The sequence below is a fragment of the Grus americana genome, chromosome 9, assembly GCF_028858705.1.
Source record: "Grus americana isolate bGruAme1 chromosome 9, bGruAme1.mat, whole genome shotgun sequence".
In the NCBI taxonomy this organism is placed as follows: Eukaryota; Metazoa; Chordata; class Aves; order Gruiformes; family Gruidae; genus Grus; species Grus americana.
Genome location: NC_072860.1, coordinates 27,940,064 through 27,960,988, shown reverse-complemented (window position 1 = coordinate 27,960,988; position 20,925 = coordinate 27,940,064). Strand labels below are relative to the sequence as shown.

At 44.4% G+C, this 20,925-nt stretch overlaps 1 protein-coding gene across 1 annotated transcript; it reads right to left on the bottom strand.

The window, feature by feature from the left end:
- Positions 1-14,371: 14,371 nt before the first annotated feature.
- On the bottom strand, positions 14,372-20,201 carry STRIT1 (small transmembrane regulator of ion transport 1). The gene is made up of 3 exons (XM_054835632.1): positions 19,578-20,201; positions 15,095-15,194; positions 14,372-15,005 (listed from the first exon to the last, which is right to left on the bottom strand). Exons 1-2 carry the CDS (start codon positions 19,588-19,590, stop codon positions 15,100-15,102), a joined length of 108 nt encoding a protein of 35 aa, XP_054691607.1. The 5' UTR covers positions 19,591-20,201; the 3' UTR covers positions 14,372-15,005; positions 15,095-15,099.
- Positions 20,202-20,925: the final 724 nt, after the last annotated feature.

The following is a 20,925-nucleotide window of genomic DNA, read 5'->3' as shown; positions in this document are numbered from 1 at the left end:
GGAACACTCATCAAGGATAGAAAAGACATTCAGAAGGTACCTAAATAAATCAGTGGATCACTAAATACAGAATAAATAATATTAAATGTAACAATCAATAAATACAGGATCGCTAACAGTGAATAACAAATATATCCCTTATAAAGACATAAGTCAACACAGGTAAATCAGTTCTACTGTCTGTTCAAGAGAGTATCAGCAAGCTTTCCTGATACACCTCACGTCCTTTGCCTGCTAGACAGGCAAAACTAGAAGAGCATATTTATTGCTGGAGATACGGATTCCTCCCTTAGTTTTCAACAGCAGGCATCCTACACAGTGAAGGGTTTTTCACGTCTGAGCACCTATAACACATGAATAGTTGCACCTTGTCTCATGCTAGCTCCTGATGGAGCAGGGAAGGTGAATTCATGTACTACCAAGGATATGGTCATTTCTTTCACCAACACAGTAAGAAATAAAGCTTCCCTTGTGGAAAGTATCCAGCAACACTCTAGCCAGAGCAGCAACAGTTTCTCTTTAAGGAAACAAAACATAGACACATATGACAGCTGGCTTTAGACATATCATCGAAGCCAGCTTTTACATTCATGAATTAGAAGAGTTTCTTCCCAAAATCCCCATTTCATCACTGCTTCCCCCTCCCATCTATTATAAAATACAGCAAATCCAGCTGTAACAATGAGCTAGAGTTTGGAAAGAAGTGTGTGAAATATAAATCAAACATAATGCATGTGACCAGAAGAAAGGCAGTTTCACTAGTAATTGCTGACTGCAGAAAGGGCCAAAAATATCCTCATTGCATGAAATCAACTGAATGAAGATCTAGAAAACAACCTACCAGCACTCCTTGATTTGACAGAAGCGAGTGAGAAAGGTTTGAAGAAAAAGGACCTGGTCAATGTAGGAATGTAAATAGTCAAACTATTTGTAAAAGTCATGTTTACTTATGCCCATGCATCTATATCGCTTCCAAACCCACCCCCTGACAGACACCCCCCCCTTCTTTCCTTCCTCCCCACAGCTATACAGGCTACACTAACCACAGGCTCAAGCCTGGAGGTGCAGATGAGGCTGCTCATTCCTTAGTTCCCCTTTGGAGTAGGTGGGACAATAAACAGAAGGTTGGCTTTACTCCTGGCCTAAGCAGCTGAATCAGAACTGTGTGGGTAGCTGCAACTACTGAAATAAGCCCTTGTAGGAAATGAGTACACACCAGAACCAAGAGAAAACAAATCAGCTACAGTACACATCTGAATCTCAGAGTCTCCTGATACCAGTCCCGGGGTCACGCAGGTCATACACCACCTCTCATCAGTGTAGTCTTCTCCAGAAGTCACCTGGCACATCAGCTAAGTGCAGGGAAATCTTGTATTAGCATCGAACAGACAACCAAAGTGTAAAATACACCTCTTGGAAACCAAACCTTAACCAGTGGCAATTATAATTTCCTCACTCACGCAAAAGTGAAATTCAGGTCTTCATAAAAGAAACAGCACTAATCATTCAGATGTGAGATACCTGACATTAAACAAGCAGTGACAATCAGGATATACCTTTCATCACAGCTTGCAAACTAATTAGTGCCAGCGAGGATTTTCCTTCTCAGACCGTTAATATGTCAGAGGAGTATTTCTAGAAATACCATGGACAGCATTTACCAAAGGCCTCAAAACCAAGAAACAAGGCAGGAGGACACGGCACTCAATGCAGCATTCATATTTCACTGCTTCATTTCCACATCTAAACAGTAACAGATTTCACAGTAGGAGTTTAAGTGGTGTGCAAATACACTGGTTCCTTCTAGCATTCCCATGAGGCACCTAACTGATCAGTAAGTTACCAGATTTACTGCCAAAAGTTATAAAAACAGTAAACGTGGTGTCACTAACAGAAACACTGTGTTCCTAAAGTGTTGGCATCTTCTGTAAATTTTACGTGCCTTGACTACGTTGCCTAAGAAAACACGTTGCTGTTGTACTGAAGAGATGCTTTGAAAAAGCTGGTGCGAACACCACAGATATGAAGAATTTGTGACAATATGTAGAAAAAAAACCCCACAACTAGTGCCCTATGAAGTGTGCATCAGTATGTGTTTGTTACTGTTCAAAACCAGAGAGTCAAATAAAGCAAAAAAGATTAAAAAAATAAATCAGTATTACCTCAATGGCAGGAAGGAATTTCTGGAAGAGGAGAGTATTCCATACTTAGAAGAAAGAAAAGTATGTTCATGCCTGACAAGTAATTAACTTATCTTGATTTTGGATGAATATGGGATATCTCCTCCTTGTTAGATTCCTCTCACTCCCTTGCCCTTGATAGTTTTATTCTTGGGGTTTTGTTTGTTCCCCCCCCCCCCAGCTACTTAAGTCACCTTCCTTCTGTATTCTCTTAGATAAATCAATTCCTTGCAAATAACCACACAATCATATAGTCCATCTGCAGTGTTTTTCCTCATTTCCTGCCCATTTTAGTTCCAACTTCTCCCTCCACTGTATTTTCCTTTAAATACATTCACACAAATTTTGGCACTCTCTTCTTTGGTACAAAAAGCAGTTCTGGAGCCTGCTGCTGTGCAGGTCTACTCTTAAATCTAATGTCTTATGAGTTCTAATACAGCAGGAACATCTGCTCCTATCGTCCTGCTACTGGCAGAGTGACCTGCAGTTACAAATACCTGAGCAAGCACCAGCCAAGCAAAAGCCAACCTGCTATGGCACAAATACTCACCGCGTAATCAGTTAATACTGCCCAAATACCGATTACACCTATCGCCTTCATTTCCTAACCACTGGGGGAAAAGAGATGAAACAAACCATCTAAACGAATTATATAAAACAACGGCCGTTGACTTGTGAGCTGACTTTGCAGAGCCACGTCCAGTATTTGTCTGCACAAAAGCTGCTGCGAGCCCAGCAGGATTTACGCTGGTCGGTCTCGGGGCTGGGTCGGTCACCTGAGGAGCGTTCCAGTCCCTTGCCTGAAAGCTTGGTCAGACTGGCGCTGTCAAATCCTGCCTGCTCTTCTAAAAGCTCTGACCTTCTGTGGAGAGCATCAGAACGTGAAGGGAAAAGCTGGCGGGAACATGATCTCTTTCTCGCAATACATCTCACATTTTTTCGTTTCAGCTGAAATGTCAGCTCAGCTTTTTGCATTATCACAGTATCCTTGTTAACATCAATGAAATGTACAAAAATCCCAAAAAACATTTACAGGTATGAAGAAAATATTATTTAATAACTTCCTCTGATCTACTTCAGTGCAAGAAAGGACAGAGTTAAACTCAAAAATAAACTCAAAAAAAACAACCAGTGAGACTGAGATCCAGCAGGATCCAATGGGCAATCAGCTCCATTTGTTTGTACTTCTGGGGGGAAAAAACCCACTCAATTTTACCTAAAAAAAAAAAAAATATTATAAACAACTTACAGTATCACTGACAGCTTCCGTAAAATCTATGAGTCAGTGTCTATATCTCTACAGATTTCTTTTGATTGTTTCAGTTCACTTGACTTTCCATAGCAGCAGGCTGACAAAACTTTAGTGACTATATAAAACAAACATAAATACTGACATTGATCACTTAACTGATGATGCATTAACAAAATGGCTACCAAACACACACAATACACAACCATCACTAAATAATTCACGTAAGCACGGCTGTGGTGCTGTGATTCACAGTCAAACAGCTTCTCTGCTGCTGCCCAGGGACTCTGGGCCACGCTGCCCAACGCCGATGGCAGATCTCCTGTGTGGCTGCACAGACAGGTCTGCTCCCAGAGGAAAACCACAACACGGCAAGAAATAAGATATGGCAGATACTGTGTCCAGAGGAGCCATAATGGATTCACACATCTTCTAGAACATTGTTAGAAGAGCTTTTTACGCAAATGGCTAACGACTAATAATTGCCACAGAAAGGATTTTTCCCAACATTGTACTTGATCACAAAAATAACATCAGCAGACTTCAGAGGAAAACTGAAGTCCCGCAGGCTGTGTTGGAACTGATGTTGGAGATACTCCAGCACTCAGTCCTGTCCCTTGACCGTTCAAGCAGGCTGCGTGCTTCCTTCCCTGCCTGTGCCCCAAGGTTTCTGCCCAGGCAGAACAAGGCAGCAAGGCAGCAATGTGCAGCAGGAGCCCATCCCTGGTTCCTTAGTTCCTCTCCTCAAAGAGCATTACTGGTTAACCCTGGTCCGTACAGCATTTTGTTCCCTCCAGACTCCAGCACCACCGCATCCTGAACTAGTTCACAGTTTAAGTGAGGACACGTTCTGATTCAAAGGCTACCATACCCTCATTTCAATTCTCACAGGGATGAAGTGTCTCAATGTTAGTCCTTTACCTTAAAAATCACCTTGCACTCATGGCGAATTCAGGTGAAAGCAAGATAACAAAAAACCCCACGGGACATAGGATGAAAGGTTTATCAGACACTGATGTCCAGCAATGAAACAAAGGCTAGACTGTCATGGAACTGAGATTAACTTTTTTCCCCGCTGCACAGTTCAGCTGCCCACCCAGAACGTGCCTTCCCAGCACAACAGTAATCTGCACTGCCAGACTGCCTCCCAGGAAAAGCCTAGCACTGGGGAGAAATTTCTCTGGGATTTATTCAGTCCAAGTTCCTTGCTCTTCCTTCCCCCTTCTCCAGGACTTTTTAGTTCAACACGGGGAAAGTTTCGATGTTACTGTAACGTATCGCGGTGTTTATTAATTTTCCTTTGGATATGCCCTGGTGTTTTTCTCACTTGACCAGCTGCTGACAAAGACTGCTAAGTACAGAATTCATTTTCTTAGCTAAACCACCGAGGAATTCTTACTCCACAAGGAGGCAAAAATCTTTCCGGCTGCTTTTCTCTCCATGTGAGGCCCCTCCATACACTGACTGTTATTTACATCCACACAGGACCTGACAACTGGGTTTCACAGACATGCACGCGAGTTCAGCGCACGCATGTGGCTGATTGCTGGTGTTTCACTAAAATCTGTGGGTCATTATATTACTCTGTCACATGGATCTTACTGATTTTGTAAGAAAAGCAATGAAGACAACTGCTACAGGAGCACAGCCCCTTTGCAGCCTCTACAGTACTAACGTAGTACAGAAAAATAATTTTAAAAAGAGATTTTAAAAATAAATTCTGAAGCTGTAATATTCATAGAAGGAGATTAAATTAATTCTCTCAGAAGTTGTCTGAGAATTAAATCCTCCCACTAACCTTAAAAAGAAGTCCAAAAATTATTTTATCAGGAGGCACTGGAATAAATTCTCCTCCAGAAGAACCAAAGATGCAGATACTGAGTCAGTCACACTGAGTGAGCACAGCAGAACACAGAATTACTTTATGTAACACAACCAACTTTACACTACTGGGGCAACGTTCCACAGAACAGAAAGCAGTCAGTTCAGAAAACAAGTGAAAGCAACAACAATGATCATTAAAAAAATATACTGAGTTCTGACAGCAGGCAGATTTTTCCAAAATTACTTGGATTCCACATGTCTTGATGTCTCCTTTGGTCTGCGTTAACTCAAGCCATTCTCATCACATCACACATCGAGATACCAGAACCAAATATGGGAGGAAGTGATGGTGGTGGCTCAAGACAGAAAAACATTTCCTCATAAAAATCAGTGTTTAACAGATGCGACTCCTAACAAGCTCAGACCAGCCTCTCAGACTCAGAAGGCTGGATCCATGCCCTGGAGTCCTACCCACCTCCTCTTTCATGAAATTACATTTATTCCCTCATGCAGGCTCAGCTGGCTGTTGCGTTGCCTGGGACCTGCTGCACAGTGAGAAATGTTTAGTACACACCGCAGCAAAGATGATTGCCTCTGGTAAGGAAACTGCTGCCTGTCTCCAGGACCATGTGCACTGGCTTCCGAACAATATACCCCCCTTTGGCCTTTACAGGTACTGTTCAAAATCTCACAAACCTAGCAGAACCTATCAATCATGTATTTGGGACAAAATTCCTCGTGCTGACACTACTCAGACTTCCCGTTCACAGCTTCTGTTTTACACTGATCTCCTGGCAACGCCACCACCATCCAGTATGGTCTCCACTGTCCACACAGACCCTCACAGAGCAATTAGATATTACACTAATGGGAACAACAGAAAACAAGAAAATAGTTTGGAATAATTCTTCGTGAGATTACACATTTAAGGCTACTAAATTTTATTTTACATCATTTTATTGTTCTAAGGCTTCCTTCCCTTATATAGAGATTTTATTGATAAAGTTTTAAAATTTTCTGAGAACTTTGAGCTATTTGCACTTGATTGCTATCAAATGTCCCATATCTATTTCAAGTCTTGTATCTCAACCATGATATATTCCAGCAGAATACTAAAGGAGGGTAAACTTGCTATTGTTCTCCTCACTACAATAGCAGTACTATTTCAGTTAGAGCCTTAAACATAAGGACTGACACCAGCAACTTGATTTAGCATTTTATGAGAAACTAACATAGGAGCAGAAGATAGTTGTCCTGCTGGTGTTGAGACCTCCTACACTAGGCTGGACTTTCTTACAGACTGGGCTTCATGCCATGTGAATTACATGCCTGCAGTCCAGCTACAAGGGGATGAAGCAAGGCAAAGTCATTAATCACCACAATGAGGTATGGTCACCTAGACAAAATGGACGGCAGAAAGCATAACTCAACTGCTGTTACGGAAGAGCCTGTGTCAGTGAGAAAGGCGGCAGCAGCTCCCAGGCTCTCCCTAAATAAACCTGTTGTCCGGTGCATCTTCAACCGGATGCAGCTACAGAGGGTTACAGACTCACCAGAATGTTTCCACCTGTTTACAAGAAACACTTCCTACTTTGAGGACAGCTTTCAGAACTGGACTCAGGAAGCCTGGCTGTCTTTGTCAGCCCTACATTCCTAATTCTAGTTAGCTTATTCTCCAGGAGGGGATCTCATCTGAGTACTGAGCTTCTCTGGTGACCTTTTCCCTTCATTACCACCCAGAATAAGATACCTACATAGAGAAGTAGCTACCATTTGATTATTAAAGCAATAAGCTATTAAATCAGTTTTAAATAGTTCAGCTTGAGGCACATAATATTGGCAGAGTAACTCTTCATTCTTTTAAGACTATCTCCAATGAACCATAGCTATCCTGATATACAAGGGGTTACAATCATTAATTAAATCATACAACTCCATGAGTACCAACAGAAAAGGCTATCACAGGTGTGAACCCTATCTGCGCTTTAGCCTGCCATTACACCTCAACTCTAAGTCACCAGCACTGAAATGGCTGCTGACCACATTTCTTTGCACACCACCAGGCTCGAGGGGCCACAAGCTGGAGGGCCTTGTACCACTGCTGCTGTGAAAACATTAAATACTGATGTATTTTAATCAACTTTCTGTGACTGCAAACAGGTACGAGCTGACCTCTCTGCAAATGACTGAGGAGCCGCAGCCCTCTTTCTAGGCAAAGGGAACCAAGAGACCGCTGTTAAGTGTGACCCGCTGATGGTTACTGGCACTACAAAGGACCTGGTTTGGGATACGCACACGCAGGTCGGCCCCTCCAACTGAGGAGGGGTTCATGTCAGCTCCTACAGCTGGTGAAGCACAGTAACACCCTGCAAATCAATTGACCTACCCAGGCCACTGATTCCCCAGGGTTGGTTTCTTAAATGTCAGTAAACAAAAACTGCAACAAACAAAATACAATATTGCCACATAACTTGGGGTATAGGCTTTGGACAGAAACAAGCCTCTCACAACAGGGAAAAAAACTAAGAAGTCCTCTATTTTCATACAGGAACCAATGTCCTCTGCAGCTTTGAAGAAGAAAAGTATTTTTAGAAGCAAATATAATTAATCATGTACTACTAACCCTAGTAAAGGAACACGGCTACAAAGCCTCTGCTGTGTTCCCAGACGGGAGCCAGGAATGGGTCTGCAAACCAAAGCAGGATCCGAGTTAGGCCTGGATTTCTACACACAGGAAGAAACACCTTACAGTTGTACTTAGAAGCATTTTGAGTTTCATGCCCCACAGGACCGATGCACCCCACTCCTCTAACAGGACAGGGGTAAGGACTGAGTCAGCTCTAGCCAACATTAACACAAAACCGGAGACGCTCCTACCTGCAGTAGCCCCACCTCTGCCACAGGTTAAAGGTAAAACAAGGCTTCAGGCGGCCTGAGCCAGCACGTCATGGCCCTGAGGGGGCCAGAGCTGATGCCTGGGCCAGCCCTTGCTGAAACACACCCCTGAGGCGGCTTCCAGGCTAGCCCGAGTGCACCTCTGCCGCAGGGCCAGGTGCTGCAGCCTGGGAGGGAATGAGAGCAGGTGGTGATGCCCAGCCCAGCCCCACCATGGCACTGACCCCAACTATAGAGCCCTTCCTTCCCCAGCCCACCCTGCTTGCACCTGGGGGCCAGAGGACTGCCCCACCCCTCAGTGCCCATAGCTCCACCCCTCAGTGCCATAGCTCCACCCCTTCCAGAAGGTTCTCCAGACCCCACCCCTCAGTGCCCATAGCTCCACCCCTCAGTGCCCATAGCTCCACCTCTTCCAGAAGGTTCTCCAGACCCCACCCCTCAGTGCCCATAGCTCCACCCCTCAGTGCCCATAGCTCCACCCCCTTCCAGAAGGTTCTCCAGACCCCACCCCTCAGTGCCCATAGCTCCACCCCTCAGTGCCCATAGCTCCACCCCTTCCAGGAGGTTCCTAGGCCCCACCCCTCAGTGCCCATAGCTCCACCCCCTTCCAGAAGGTTCCCAGGCCCCACCCCTCAGTGCCCATAGCTCCACCCCTTCCAGAAGGTTCTCCAGACCCCACCCCTCAGTGCCCATAGCTCCACCCCCTTCCAGGAGGTTCCCAGGCCCCACCCCTCAGTGCCCATAGCTCCACCCCTCAGTGCCCATAGCTCCACCCCTTCCAGAAGGTTCTCCAGGCCCCACCCCTCAGTGCCCATAGCTCCACCCCCTTCCAGAAGGTTCTCCAGGCCCCACCCCTCAGTGCCCATAGCTCCACCCCTTCCAGAAGGTTCTCCAGGCCCCACCCCTCAGTGCCCATAGCTCCACCCCCTTCCAGAAGGTTCTCCAGACCCCACCCCTCAGTGCCCATAGCTCCACCCCCTTCCAGGAGGTTCCCAGGCCCCACCCCTCAGTGCCCATAGCTCCACCCCTCAGTGCCCATAGCTCCACCCCTTCCAGAAGGTTCTCCAGGCCCCACCCCTCAGTGCCCATAGCTCCACCCCCTTGCAGCAGAAGCTGAGGCAGTAGCACAGCCTGCCTCCTCTCCTGGCAGGGGGGCTCCTCCCGGGAGGAGGCTGTCTCTCCATGGGGCAGGGGGGAGTGTCCCTCTCTGTGGGGCAGGGAGGGGCTCCTGGCCCGGCCCAGCCCAGCAGCATGACCACCATGCTGGGCTGAGCAGGCAGCCACCTCCCCGTGCAGCAGCACCCAGCATGAGCATGCAGCGCTGCGCACACCCTCCGGGATTATGGTTGGACAAACCCCAGAAGCCTCCGGGGAGACCCTGGAGCGGGACTGCCGTATCAGAGAGGAGAAGGCAGGACCGACTGTGTGTTGTTCGCTTTCCACTTTAACCAAGAGAAGACAAAGATTGAGGAAGCATCCTCCACTAACGCTGCTGGGGAAAGGGGTCCGTCTTTACTAACAGGGCTAGGCCAGGGCCCGCAGTTACCGATAGTTACACACAGGTGTGAAAGGCACTGCTGGGCCTGGAGCCAGCAGGGGCGAGAGTGGGAGCTGGCAGGGAGTGGGTGGAAATGGTCTCTGCTGGTGTTAGCCTTCGGGGCAGAAGGGACACCGAGGTGGTTGGCGTGCCTGGAGCTGCTGTCTTTGGTGTAGGTCTGGAGTGGGAAGGTCTCCTTAAGATAAACTCTGGTCTACACGCAGGCTTTCTCACAACTGCTCCGCTCTGCACGCAGTGAAGAGGAACGCAGTTACACTCTTGTGTATGATAATATCCTTGAATTGGATTGCAAGCATTAAAATCATATAAACAAGAGACTGGAACAGATACCAAGAAGCCACACGCAGCATCCTGGGATGGATGGACAGAGATTCATCCCTAATCAACTTACCCAAGTAGTTGTTCAGTGGGTAACAGGGAAAACTGAGCAGAGGCCGTGGTGCAAACTGTTGGCAAACGTTCTCTGGAGCAATAGAAACCCAAACATTCCCACTTTGCTTTTGTAAATAAAAAGATGAATAATAAATTAATCTGTAAAAATCATCTTAGAGCACAGAAAACATGATCCTATCTGGAAGGAAATGATAGAAGTGAAAAGGGGGCTTGAAAAAGGTGCCCACCCTCGATGTGTGAGGCCATCTTTGCTCATCAAGAACTGGATCTCGGGTGACGTGATACAGCTCTTCAGACCTCAATGGCATTAGACTGCTAATGAAGCTGGAGTCCTCTCCAGTGTCGTAACAACGCAAACGTTCTACGTACTGGCACTGTGACAGAAAAACTGAAGCTATAACCATGCATTAATAGCAACACGCCTGGATTTTGGTAGAAACCTGAATGGGTAAGTTTTCTTCTAAATTGCTAGCATCTCTGTCTTTCAGAGAAAAAACTTAACACTTATACACTCGTTTTATTTTTCAAGGAGAAAACCCCACCTTTTGTTACAATACACCCCTGCAAGTGTGGGAAGCTTCAGCAGTGCGTTGTATAGTTTCCTTACGAAAAGGCACCCGAGTGGGTTGTCCTGAAGGTGGCTGCAAAAGGCCACTTTGCAGAGTGGTCAGTGTGCTTCAAACAGCGTGTGGGATGCATATTTTCTTGGAATAATCCTCTTTTCATTACTCTACAAAACTGGCAGGCACTTCTGTTCCTTTGTATATAGCACGTCAGCTTGACAATATTGAAGCCAACCTAGAAAGTTATTTTGGTTTGCTCTGCCAAATCAGATCTTTCTGCTCCCAAAAATCAGGTAAAGCTAGAACATGTTGTAATGTTTATATTTTAGCTCTGTAACATTTTAATTTGAAACATTCAATGCCAAGTGTTGTTAGACACCTGAAAAAGCCACTTGGGTCATCTGGATCTTTGAGAACTGTTTTCATCAGTGCCTGGTAAATAAACCAAAATGTAAAACCACGTACGTGTTGGCTATGAAGTCAGTGTCTGTGCCTCCTTGTCCCGGCAGCGGGCAGGGAGCCGGCCCATCCATGCAGTGCTGTCCGCAGGGCGCGCCGCAGCTGCGCGGGAGCTGCTGCTGGCATAATGCAAACTAGACACAGCCGAGAAGTTGTGCAGGGTCAGAAACTGCCCGTTTGCTTTGTCCACTCCAAAAGGAAGAATGAGCTTGTCAGACAAGACATAGACTGGGACTTTGTATAATGGCAATCACTTAATTTCTCAGCACTGGGGTTTCTGGGAGATTTAAAAAAAAATAAATTCGAGAATTGAACTCCATGTGCACCTACCTCTGTCTTCAAGGAGCCTCCTGTTGTCTAGGGTTCGGACAGGCAGATCTAGTGTCAGTCTGGATCGTCTCAGTCTTAGGAAATGAGATAATACACCTGCTTGAAGTATATGCCTAAACTAGCCTCTTAGCTTACATGGTCTATGTGTACGAGTGAGTCAGAATGGATCTGGAAGTGACTAGAAGACAGCGAGTGATGCTAGGGGTCCTCACATGGACGCAGCAGCTGCTGCAGAGATCAGGAATCCCCAGCTCGCCGAGAGACTGCTCAGTTTATCCCTCTCTTTCAGGACATTTGATGAAACAGGATTGCCCCTGCACCCTCTGTTCATCCACAGGTGCTAAAGCAATTCCCAAAACTGAATGTCACGCTTCAGTGTTTCTGCTAATAGCTGCTGGAGTTGCAAAGGAATTTTCACGGTTGCATTATGGTCAAATATATTTCTCTTTTGTTTCCATTCCTAAAGGATAACAGATACTGACCACAGATGGAGACAGGACGTCTGATTGACGTGCCTTCCTCGCATTCTCAAAATTACACAAATTGCGTGAGCAGGAGTCAAAAATATAGTTTCTCTATCTAACCCCATCAAGGGTTATTAAGATTTTTTTCACATTCCCTTAAACGTACATCTTGCTAGGATCTCCGAGGCGTGCCTCCCACAATCACTTCTCTAACTGGGGATTGAATTATTAATGATTTAGTCTTCTGAGAACTGAAACTTTTTAGTGTAAAAATGTTTGAGCTCCAAAGCTCAAAGCTGTCTGTGAAAATACAGTGGCTCAGATTATCTGATTTAAATGACCAGGCCACTGGAGGGTCTCAAGGCACATTATCTAGTGGGTGAGTATAATTATCTCCAATTATAATTAAAAAAGGCAAACCCCCTAGAACACGATAATCAGGAGGGCACACTGAGTCTGAGCCCCAATTCTAGACACGCCATGCTGTACAACAGACCTCCCAACCTTAAATAAAACTGATGTTTTCTTTTTGAAGGATGTACATGTTGCTGTTTCATAACAATAGATTCCAAGAAATTTTCTTCATAATACAGCTAAAAATACTTCCCCAGGCCTCATGAGAAATTAACTCTTGCCTCTTTCTAAAAAGTTTGAAGTTCATTAGCTGGTAGCAGCTATTTAAAAAGTTTGATATTCAGCAATGTGTCACGTAAGTCCAAGTTTCTAAAGAAAGGCATGAGAATACCACACCAAAGCCAATTCAGATACAAAATTCAGATACAGTATCTTCAGGTGACTGCAGGGCAAACCAGTTCGTATACTCGGGTTTGGTATGCCATGCGATACCTACCAGCGCCTATCTCGCCTCGAGGCCTGTGATCCTCTCAGCTTCTGCCCTCGTTTGATAGGTGACTGAGCTGCCTCGCTAGCTGCACGTGAGCACGCTGGCAGTAGAACATGAAAACTGGGAAATGCAGAGAACGGCCCACCCGCCCCTTGGATCAAACCACAGAAAGGCTTCTCTCACGCCTCGTCCTCCTCTTCATGACTCAGGAAACATCTAGGAGGTTTTAAAAATGTATGAAGTTAAAGCATTAAATATGTGACGGAAGGCTCAGCCCTTTCTGCCACGTACGCCATAGTTCGATGGAGATGACTGACGTGCAATGCGTTCATTTGAACATTAGCCTCCATGGTCAGTCTCTGTGCCTGATAGTGCCGCTGCCTTTCTTCACATGGCTTTACCTACGCACTGCATGCTTGATCTACAGCTCACCTCCTCTTCTGTTAGACAGACTTTTCCTATCACTGCAACCAGTATTAAAATGTTTTCCTCAAGTGCCACAAAACCTAATGTTGGAAGTGGCACTTGCCTGTGGTTACCATCAGTCGGTTCTGCCTTCTCTGCAAACAGTCCCGCAGAATTTCGTGGGAGTACTTACAGTCACACGCATGAGGAGATGTCAAACAGTTGCCCTCGGGCACCAAGGCAGGATCACCTGTGCTGCTGCTGCATACCCGAGGGCTGTTTGTCCATCTGTTCTTAAAGGCCACCAGTAATCAACAATAATATTATTATGCCTAAAAATTTCTTCCAGTACTTCTGTGTCTTTACCATAGGGACAGCCTGAATCTCACTTGCTAGTTCTTCATTACTTCTTGCCCTATATATCACCAAGAAGAGATTATTCCCTTCCTCTTTCAAAAAGTTTGATATATTTAATACTCACATTTTCTTCAGTCTGCTCTTTTCTAGGCTGACCCACTCCATTTTCTCCCTGGTTAAATGTAACAAACCTCAGTTCCCTCTTGCTGCTCTCCCGAGTTCCTTCCCACCGGCCCACGACTGGTCCCTGTGGGACGGGGGGATTTCATGCATCTCTCAGGCTATTTTTCTGGTATTTGTCCCTCTTCACACCCACGTTATGACATTGCTGACCTGAATTCAGATTGTGATACATGGCAATTCCCAGGCTCTTTTCTGAAAATTGCTATCCAGCCAGCAGTTCCCTGTCCTGTATTTGTGCTTTTTAACAGTTCCTACGAGGTGCAGAAATTGAATTTTCACCTATTACATTGTATTTTTTCCAGACTAGATATTTAGTTTCATTTTGAATTCTACCTTTGTTCTCCAGTCTCCCTGGATTGCACTCTGGGTGGTGCCCGCAGAGGGGGGCTGCCGGCATGCCGGAATACAGGGCTGGAATTCCACACGGTCTCAATCCAGTTCAGTGCCCGCCGAGTCCAGTGGCATTTAATTTGACAAGATCTGCATTGGTTGCCAATGTAAAAATACAAAATGAGGCCCTGAGCATCATGTAAACAGAAGAGACCAGCAGTTAATTTGGTATTTATCTACATACTATTAAATAAAAACCAAATGTTTTAGGACTTAGAAAGTCCAAGTCATACAATTTAGGATGCATTGCTTCCAGGTAACTTTCCCTGTCTGCCTTTCATTTTCTAAAGGATATTTTTTTTATTTATGTACTAGTATGCTTGTATGACTGTTTGACTTTTTTTAAGAAAAAGGAAGCTAATGTAGTTTCAGAAAATTTATTTAGACACTAACGCTTCAAATCTTGGGACAGGCAGAGTGTACCACCACAATATTTTAAATTTAATAATTTCTTTTTTTTTTTTACACTACAAAACTTAAAAATTGCCTAACTCAAAACTTTCCCAAATACATTGAGATACTTCTTCCCCAGCTCGGCACATCTCACAAACGAGCCTAAGTCCCATTTTGTCTACCACTGCACCAGTAACTCTGGGAATACTGTTTCCAAAATGGCTTAAAATCAAGGTGGCAACAACAAAGCAGGCTGCAGAACAGGCAGGTATCTGACCTAGCACTGGACTCCAAAAACTACTCGCTCAATTACAAACCATTTGAAAACTGGCAAATTGGTTTGGTGATTCTTCCTAATGCTCTAATTAGCATTTCAAACTTTTGTTGTGCATAAAAAGTGTACACCATGTTTACAGTGTTGATATTAAAAATAACTCATTTTATACAATTTTAGTAATTAGAAATTTCAATTTAACTTCCAGGTTCTTCTAATCAACATCATTGTAAATTCTTCTGTCCTGTAAGACAAAGAAAATTACATTTAAAAAGGTGGCAGAGCGAGCCAAAGAAAGCGTGGGTGGTATATGATAATGTACAAGTCACTTACTTCCATCAAGAGAAGACAATGTAAACCATTAGCGCACAACCCACGATCCAGCCAACTGCAAGGAGTATAGGTACAACGAGACGTGAAAGCGGGACTTGGGCTGAAAGAGAAAAGATGGTCTTTTTCAGAAAGGCCACATCACATTGATGCTGAATTCACTAAATTTAAGCACATCAAACCCACGATTATCACAGAGCAAAAAGATACCTGTGAGCTTAGGCCACATTATCTATGATCACTATTTTTAGCATGGATCACCATATCTTGGCAGGCTTCTAATGAGAATACATAGCAAAAGCCCAAAGAGATTTCCATGCTATGGTCTCTGCAATCAGATAGGTACAAGGCTTAGCACTTCCAAAAGCAGCAGGGTACAAGGAGGAGACAGAAGCACGGTTCTGTCCTTGGTCTCCATAGGTCATCAGGAGAACATCTGTACTGGACTTTATTGGCAACAGCTTTCCTGGCAGACTGAGGATTCAATCCCTGACATAGAATCCCAGCCTGGTTTCGGTGGGAAGGGACCTCCCAGCCCATCCAGTCCCACCCCCCTGCCATGGGCAGGGACACCCTCCACCAGCCCGGGTTGCCCAAAGCCCCATCCAACCTGGCCTTGAACACTGCCGGGGCAGCCACAGCTTCCCTGGGCATGTTTGCCAGAGGCTGTGCGCCAGGGATTCATAGGTCATCTCTGTGCTTTCTGTGCACAGTGACCGACTTAGCCCTCTCCTGTCCTGTCACTACAGCGATATGGGGTAGTTAAGGTTGATGTCATTATCTAGCGCAAGGACGTTCCCCACTTGCAAGTAAGAATATAACGTAAGAGTTTCCAATGTGAATGTACCACTTGCCTGGTTTGGGGCAGGCACAAACGTCTGACATCTTGCCTGTACTGCCCGCTAGTACTAGAAGCAGCTAAAAAATTACATGGAGACGTGTAGTCCAATGCAGGCATTGGTTCTACAAGGAGCATGCAGAAAGCAGGACTAGCGCTTCATATAAATATATTTCTGTACAGCATCAGAATTTCAAAAACCCTTCTACTAGTTTCCTGCAAATAGCAGAAGCTTGGCAGAAAGCAGTGTATCAACCTTTGAGATCATGTTACTTACCAGTAATATATTACAACATTTTAAAGCATATCTTTCTGCAGTTAAAAGATTTCCAGGTTTTGGAAGGGACTAATAAATAATGTAAAACTATTCACAACACCTTGCACAGTTTAGATCAAGCAGACAGACTTCGGAGAGATGCTTAATAATTTAAGGTTTTCCACATTGTTCTTTTAAAGCTATGCACAACATAAACGTGTCTCACCATGATATTGCACGGTCTATCTACCGAGAGGGAAAGAGAGAACATATAGATAGAAAATCTGCATGTGCTGCTATAAAAATATTAAACAGATAAGCAGCCATACAGCAAAAAGATAAAATCCTGCTCTGAAACTGGGTGTCCTTTGGCCGCAGGAGAGTCCCTTACTGGTTGCATTTAAAGACTGTTTTCCTTTGACACTTTGTAAGGTAAAGCTACTTTTCTGGGAGTCATTTCTCTCTACTTGCCATTCTTTCTAAAGGTCCTGTTACAAATAAAGGGCTGGATCCTGGTGAGGAACATGGAAGAGTTTGCTGCGCTGCTGTTGTGTCTGCTGAATATGGTGTTTTGTTACATGAGCTCCAGTTTAAATGCAGTACGATAAGAGAGGCTGGCAAGTCCTGATGGGAATGCCGTGCCCAGCATTTGTCATGAGGCAGCAGCAGCAGCTGGCTCCGAGGGATAGAGTTTCATGGGAGCCATTGGGAATACTTGTGTTTCAGAGTTGAAGAACAGAAATGACCATGAGATCATTTGCTCTGATCTCCTGTATGTCACAGGACAGATACCCCAAGAGTTAGAGTAAAGCAACTGCTTGGAAGACCATATTTTATGCCACAAGCAGGAGAGACTGATGTGTGAGATACGCACAAGGGCTTGACCAGTGAGACACACAAGGAGGTAACCCCTTCGCGAGGCCTCAGAAGAAGGTGAGGCTCCAAGGTCCCAATATTTGGTCCAAGGGAAAATTATCCTGAGTCTAAATCTGAGAATCAGCATTGCCCTCGCCATGGAGCACGGCTGTGCCACCAACAGCCAGAAAGGAAGCATCTGCGTCGCCCGCGTTCCAGCCTGAGGTGGAGGTGGGGTGTGCAGGGACTACCAGTGAGGAACAGAATACTTCTATGCAACTGTGGTTTGGAAAGAAAGAAATCTTTGCTGACACCTGCAGGTAACCAGCTAAAATCCTAAAGCAAGAGGTTTCATTATAATCACTGTGTAGATGAATGCACATAAAAGCAGAATATCGAGGGAAACGTGGGTTGTTGAGGAGCAGTCACAAGTCTTCCTTTCAAACAGACCAAGGAAACAAACCCTGGCTTCTGGGGTTCGAGCCAGAGCCTGCTGAAATAAAAAAGCCAATTCTGGATGGCAGCGAGAATAAATACAGAAATCTTACTGTAACCTATGTATGTAAGCTGATGTTCTATCTACAAATTACTTTTCTTTTTCCCCCATTATAGTAATTTTTCTCTACTTCAAACATGAATTTATCTCAAAATAAACAGAGAGTGGCTGGTCAGAGCAGCAAACACACAGCACTTTTGCTGTGCTACAGCAGGGTTCCTCTGCATATGATAGACAGACTCCAAGCTTTGCGCTTCTGCAGGTGGGAAGCCCTGGGAATTGCCCACCACGGGATACCACAGTGAATCCAAGGATCCCTCAACTACAGGATACAGGAGCACAGGTTTCCAAGCTAAATGCAGCTTAAATATACTGATAAACTTCATCTGATTGCTATCTTCTTTTTTTCTGGGGTTTCTCTTTTATCCAGAACTCTTAGTTGGCTGGGTTTTGCAGTCTGTAGTTGGTCAAAACTCCTATCAGCTACCATGAGCAAAATGACGCCTGTGGTCTCACTGAGCTGCCTTCACCCCTGCAATGTCCGGGCCCGACCACGCTGACCAGGGCACCCCAAGATACCAGGTGGGAAAATTCCCACTTACTTTAAACAGGCAGAGGCTTGGCAGATAAAGAAGGGAATGGTTCCCTGCCCGAGCCTGGCAAGCTCAAACTCGCAGTCTTATGTTCCCTATTCCAAACTGCCTCAGAATTTCATGGAAGTTTTCTTTGTATTTTATGTCACACACACGACCGAACCACTAACCCGTCGCGGGGATGGCCGTGTGACCACACACCGGTCAGCAGGGAGGGAGCGTGTGGGCATGCCCAGCGGACCACGTCTCCTGAGCGTCTCCCAGCCCCAACAGACAAGTTTTTCCTGTATTCCTTATGTGCTGCCAGTACTGTGGTACTCCAAAATCTAATTTAACCACAGAACTGATGCGGGCAGGCTTTTGTGTTGATGGCATTTGGCAGCTTCATATTTGAAAATCATGCGAACCCTGCAGTTACTCATTTCAGCGAGGTTGCCCAACCATTTCTAATCCGGGGTAGGGCAGAGGCAGCCAGCCCAGCCGCCCCGGCATTGCGACTCCCGCTGCTGCCCAGGGGCTGGCGCCAGCCTGCTCCGTCCGAGTGATTATGGCCACATTGCTTTTTGCTTTTTTTTTTTTTACATTTAAACACAAATAACTATAACCATATTTTGCACTGGTAGGATACATAAGTACTAATTCCTGGTGGAATACCAGTATCAGTATAATTTCTGTGGATATCAGTGAAAACTATAATTAAGAAACAGTATTCAGTATCCTGTTGTATCTGAGCTCAGTAGAATTCCACTATCCTTAGATACCAGTGGTAATGGTGCGAAAAAAAGGAGATAAAAGTCTTTAAAAACTTCTAATATAGCTATGAGGATGTATAAAAAAGTTGCTTTTACAAGAAAAAGTACTACATGAGTAACTCTGTACATAGCTAACACTATATTTAAACTTACAGTCATTTCACCATCCAAACCTCTTACAGTGATGTAAATGGGAAATGACAATGAACATAAAATGCATTTTTATAAAATGCCTTTTCTCCTTGGACAAAGTGAAAACGTGCTTATAATGAAACGATCATTATTAAAATTTCATTTTGCTCTGCCACTTGGGCTTTGTGGGGTTAAAAATCTAAGTTCACCTAGCATTACACTCAGATTTCAGCTACACAGACAGTATATTTAAAACATTGTCAAACATAACTCATTTTACACAGTTCCATCTAATTATGTTAGTCAACTTAAAATCTCAAATACAGAAAACCTAAAGAAAACAGAACTGGCAGGATTCAGAAATACGGGAGGAACCCACAGTACTTTAAGCTCATTGCTGTCAATAGAATTAGCTTTTAAACTAAGTACACCTTCTTACTGAAAAGTAAAATATATAGTGTATCATACAAGAATACAAACAGCCGAGTATTTTCATGTTACATGGCTCAGATTTATGAATTTTAAGAATACATGGTTACAGTCACATTTAACTGTGCATCTTACCTGGTTCTGCCATTCCTCCTCTGCTGGTTTTATTGGCGAGTTTTAAGGTTTGCCTCTGCAGTTGTTCTTGTGAGCCTTGGGATGCTTTAAATAGAGCAATATTTGGAACGTGCTGCAGCTGCCTTGCTCCTGATGCCAGTTTTTGGCTATATGCACTCAATTGTCTAAAAAGGCAGGAGTTCAAGGGATTCAAGGTTACCTCTTCCTATTCCTGCAACTGCACAACTGTTTCAGAGAAAGCTGAATAAAGAGGGCTCATTTTTTGAAGAGGGAGAGAAGAAACAAGGGCAAAACCTGCTTTATGGTGTCTTTACAGCCATGAAACACCACACGGTAAGTTTGTGTGATATTTATGTGCATCCACGTATTTAGAGCATGACAGAGATCCAATTCGTTCTGCTCCCATGTCTTCTCTCATCTCTCTCCTATCAAAAAACCAAACCAAGTCCTATTCAGTAATACTTGTTTATGTATTTCTGTAGTTATTAATTACTTGCTAAGCATCACCAGGTACCTTGTCCTTCACAAAGCACAGAGGTACCTTTGGTGTCTTCCCCCCGAGAGGTTACAGAGTAGAGTCACAGGTTTTCATTACTCTTATGGGTAGTGGATAACAAAATTCAAGGGAGGAACATTCCTAAAATAATCTGAGAATTATTTTGTCCTAAATAGGATAATTCATTGCAAACTGCAGTCTCTAATTCAGAAGAGAAAAAACATGGAGACAAGTGCCAGATCTGAGCCAAAAGGACAAACTGCACATTAGCTCGTATCACATAAAAGGAAAAGTCCATATAAAGATCCCTTGGAGTGATCCTGGCCACTGTTTTTGGCCAACAAGCATGAGAAACCCACTCAAAGATTATTAGGGAAATGAAGTCCTGTACAGAACATCCAGAGGAACACAGAGGTGCATGACACGTTAGCAAGAAGCCCCTCACCAAATGCTTTTTTTCAGGGACGGGAGGACATTCTCTCTGGCTTTCAGCAAGCTTATCCATAGTTCTAGTTCAGAGCTGTGCCTAGACATTAAGTGAAACGGGGATTCTTCCTGTGCGTTTCTGAAATGGAGAAGGACACAAGTGGCTGTTCAAAAGCTGTTCCAAATAGCAGGTGCACAGGATGTTTTGAGGAGATCCAATCTGGATGTTTGTGTAGTTCAGAGGAATTGGTTGTTGTGTCCCAGAAGATGAGACAGTGCTCAGAAACACATTCTGCAGATCTTCTAAGAGAGATTATCCCTTATGCGCTTGTTGATTAAAAATTAAATACTTTACATAAAAAAATAAATTTCAATTTTCACCTTTCTTCAGAATTGCTTCCCCTCTTATGATGGCTGTGGAGATCA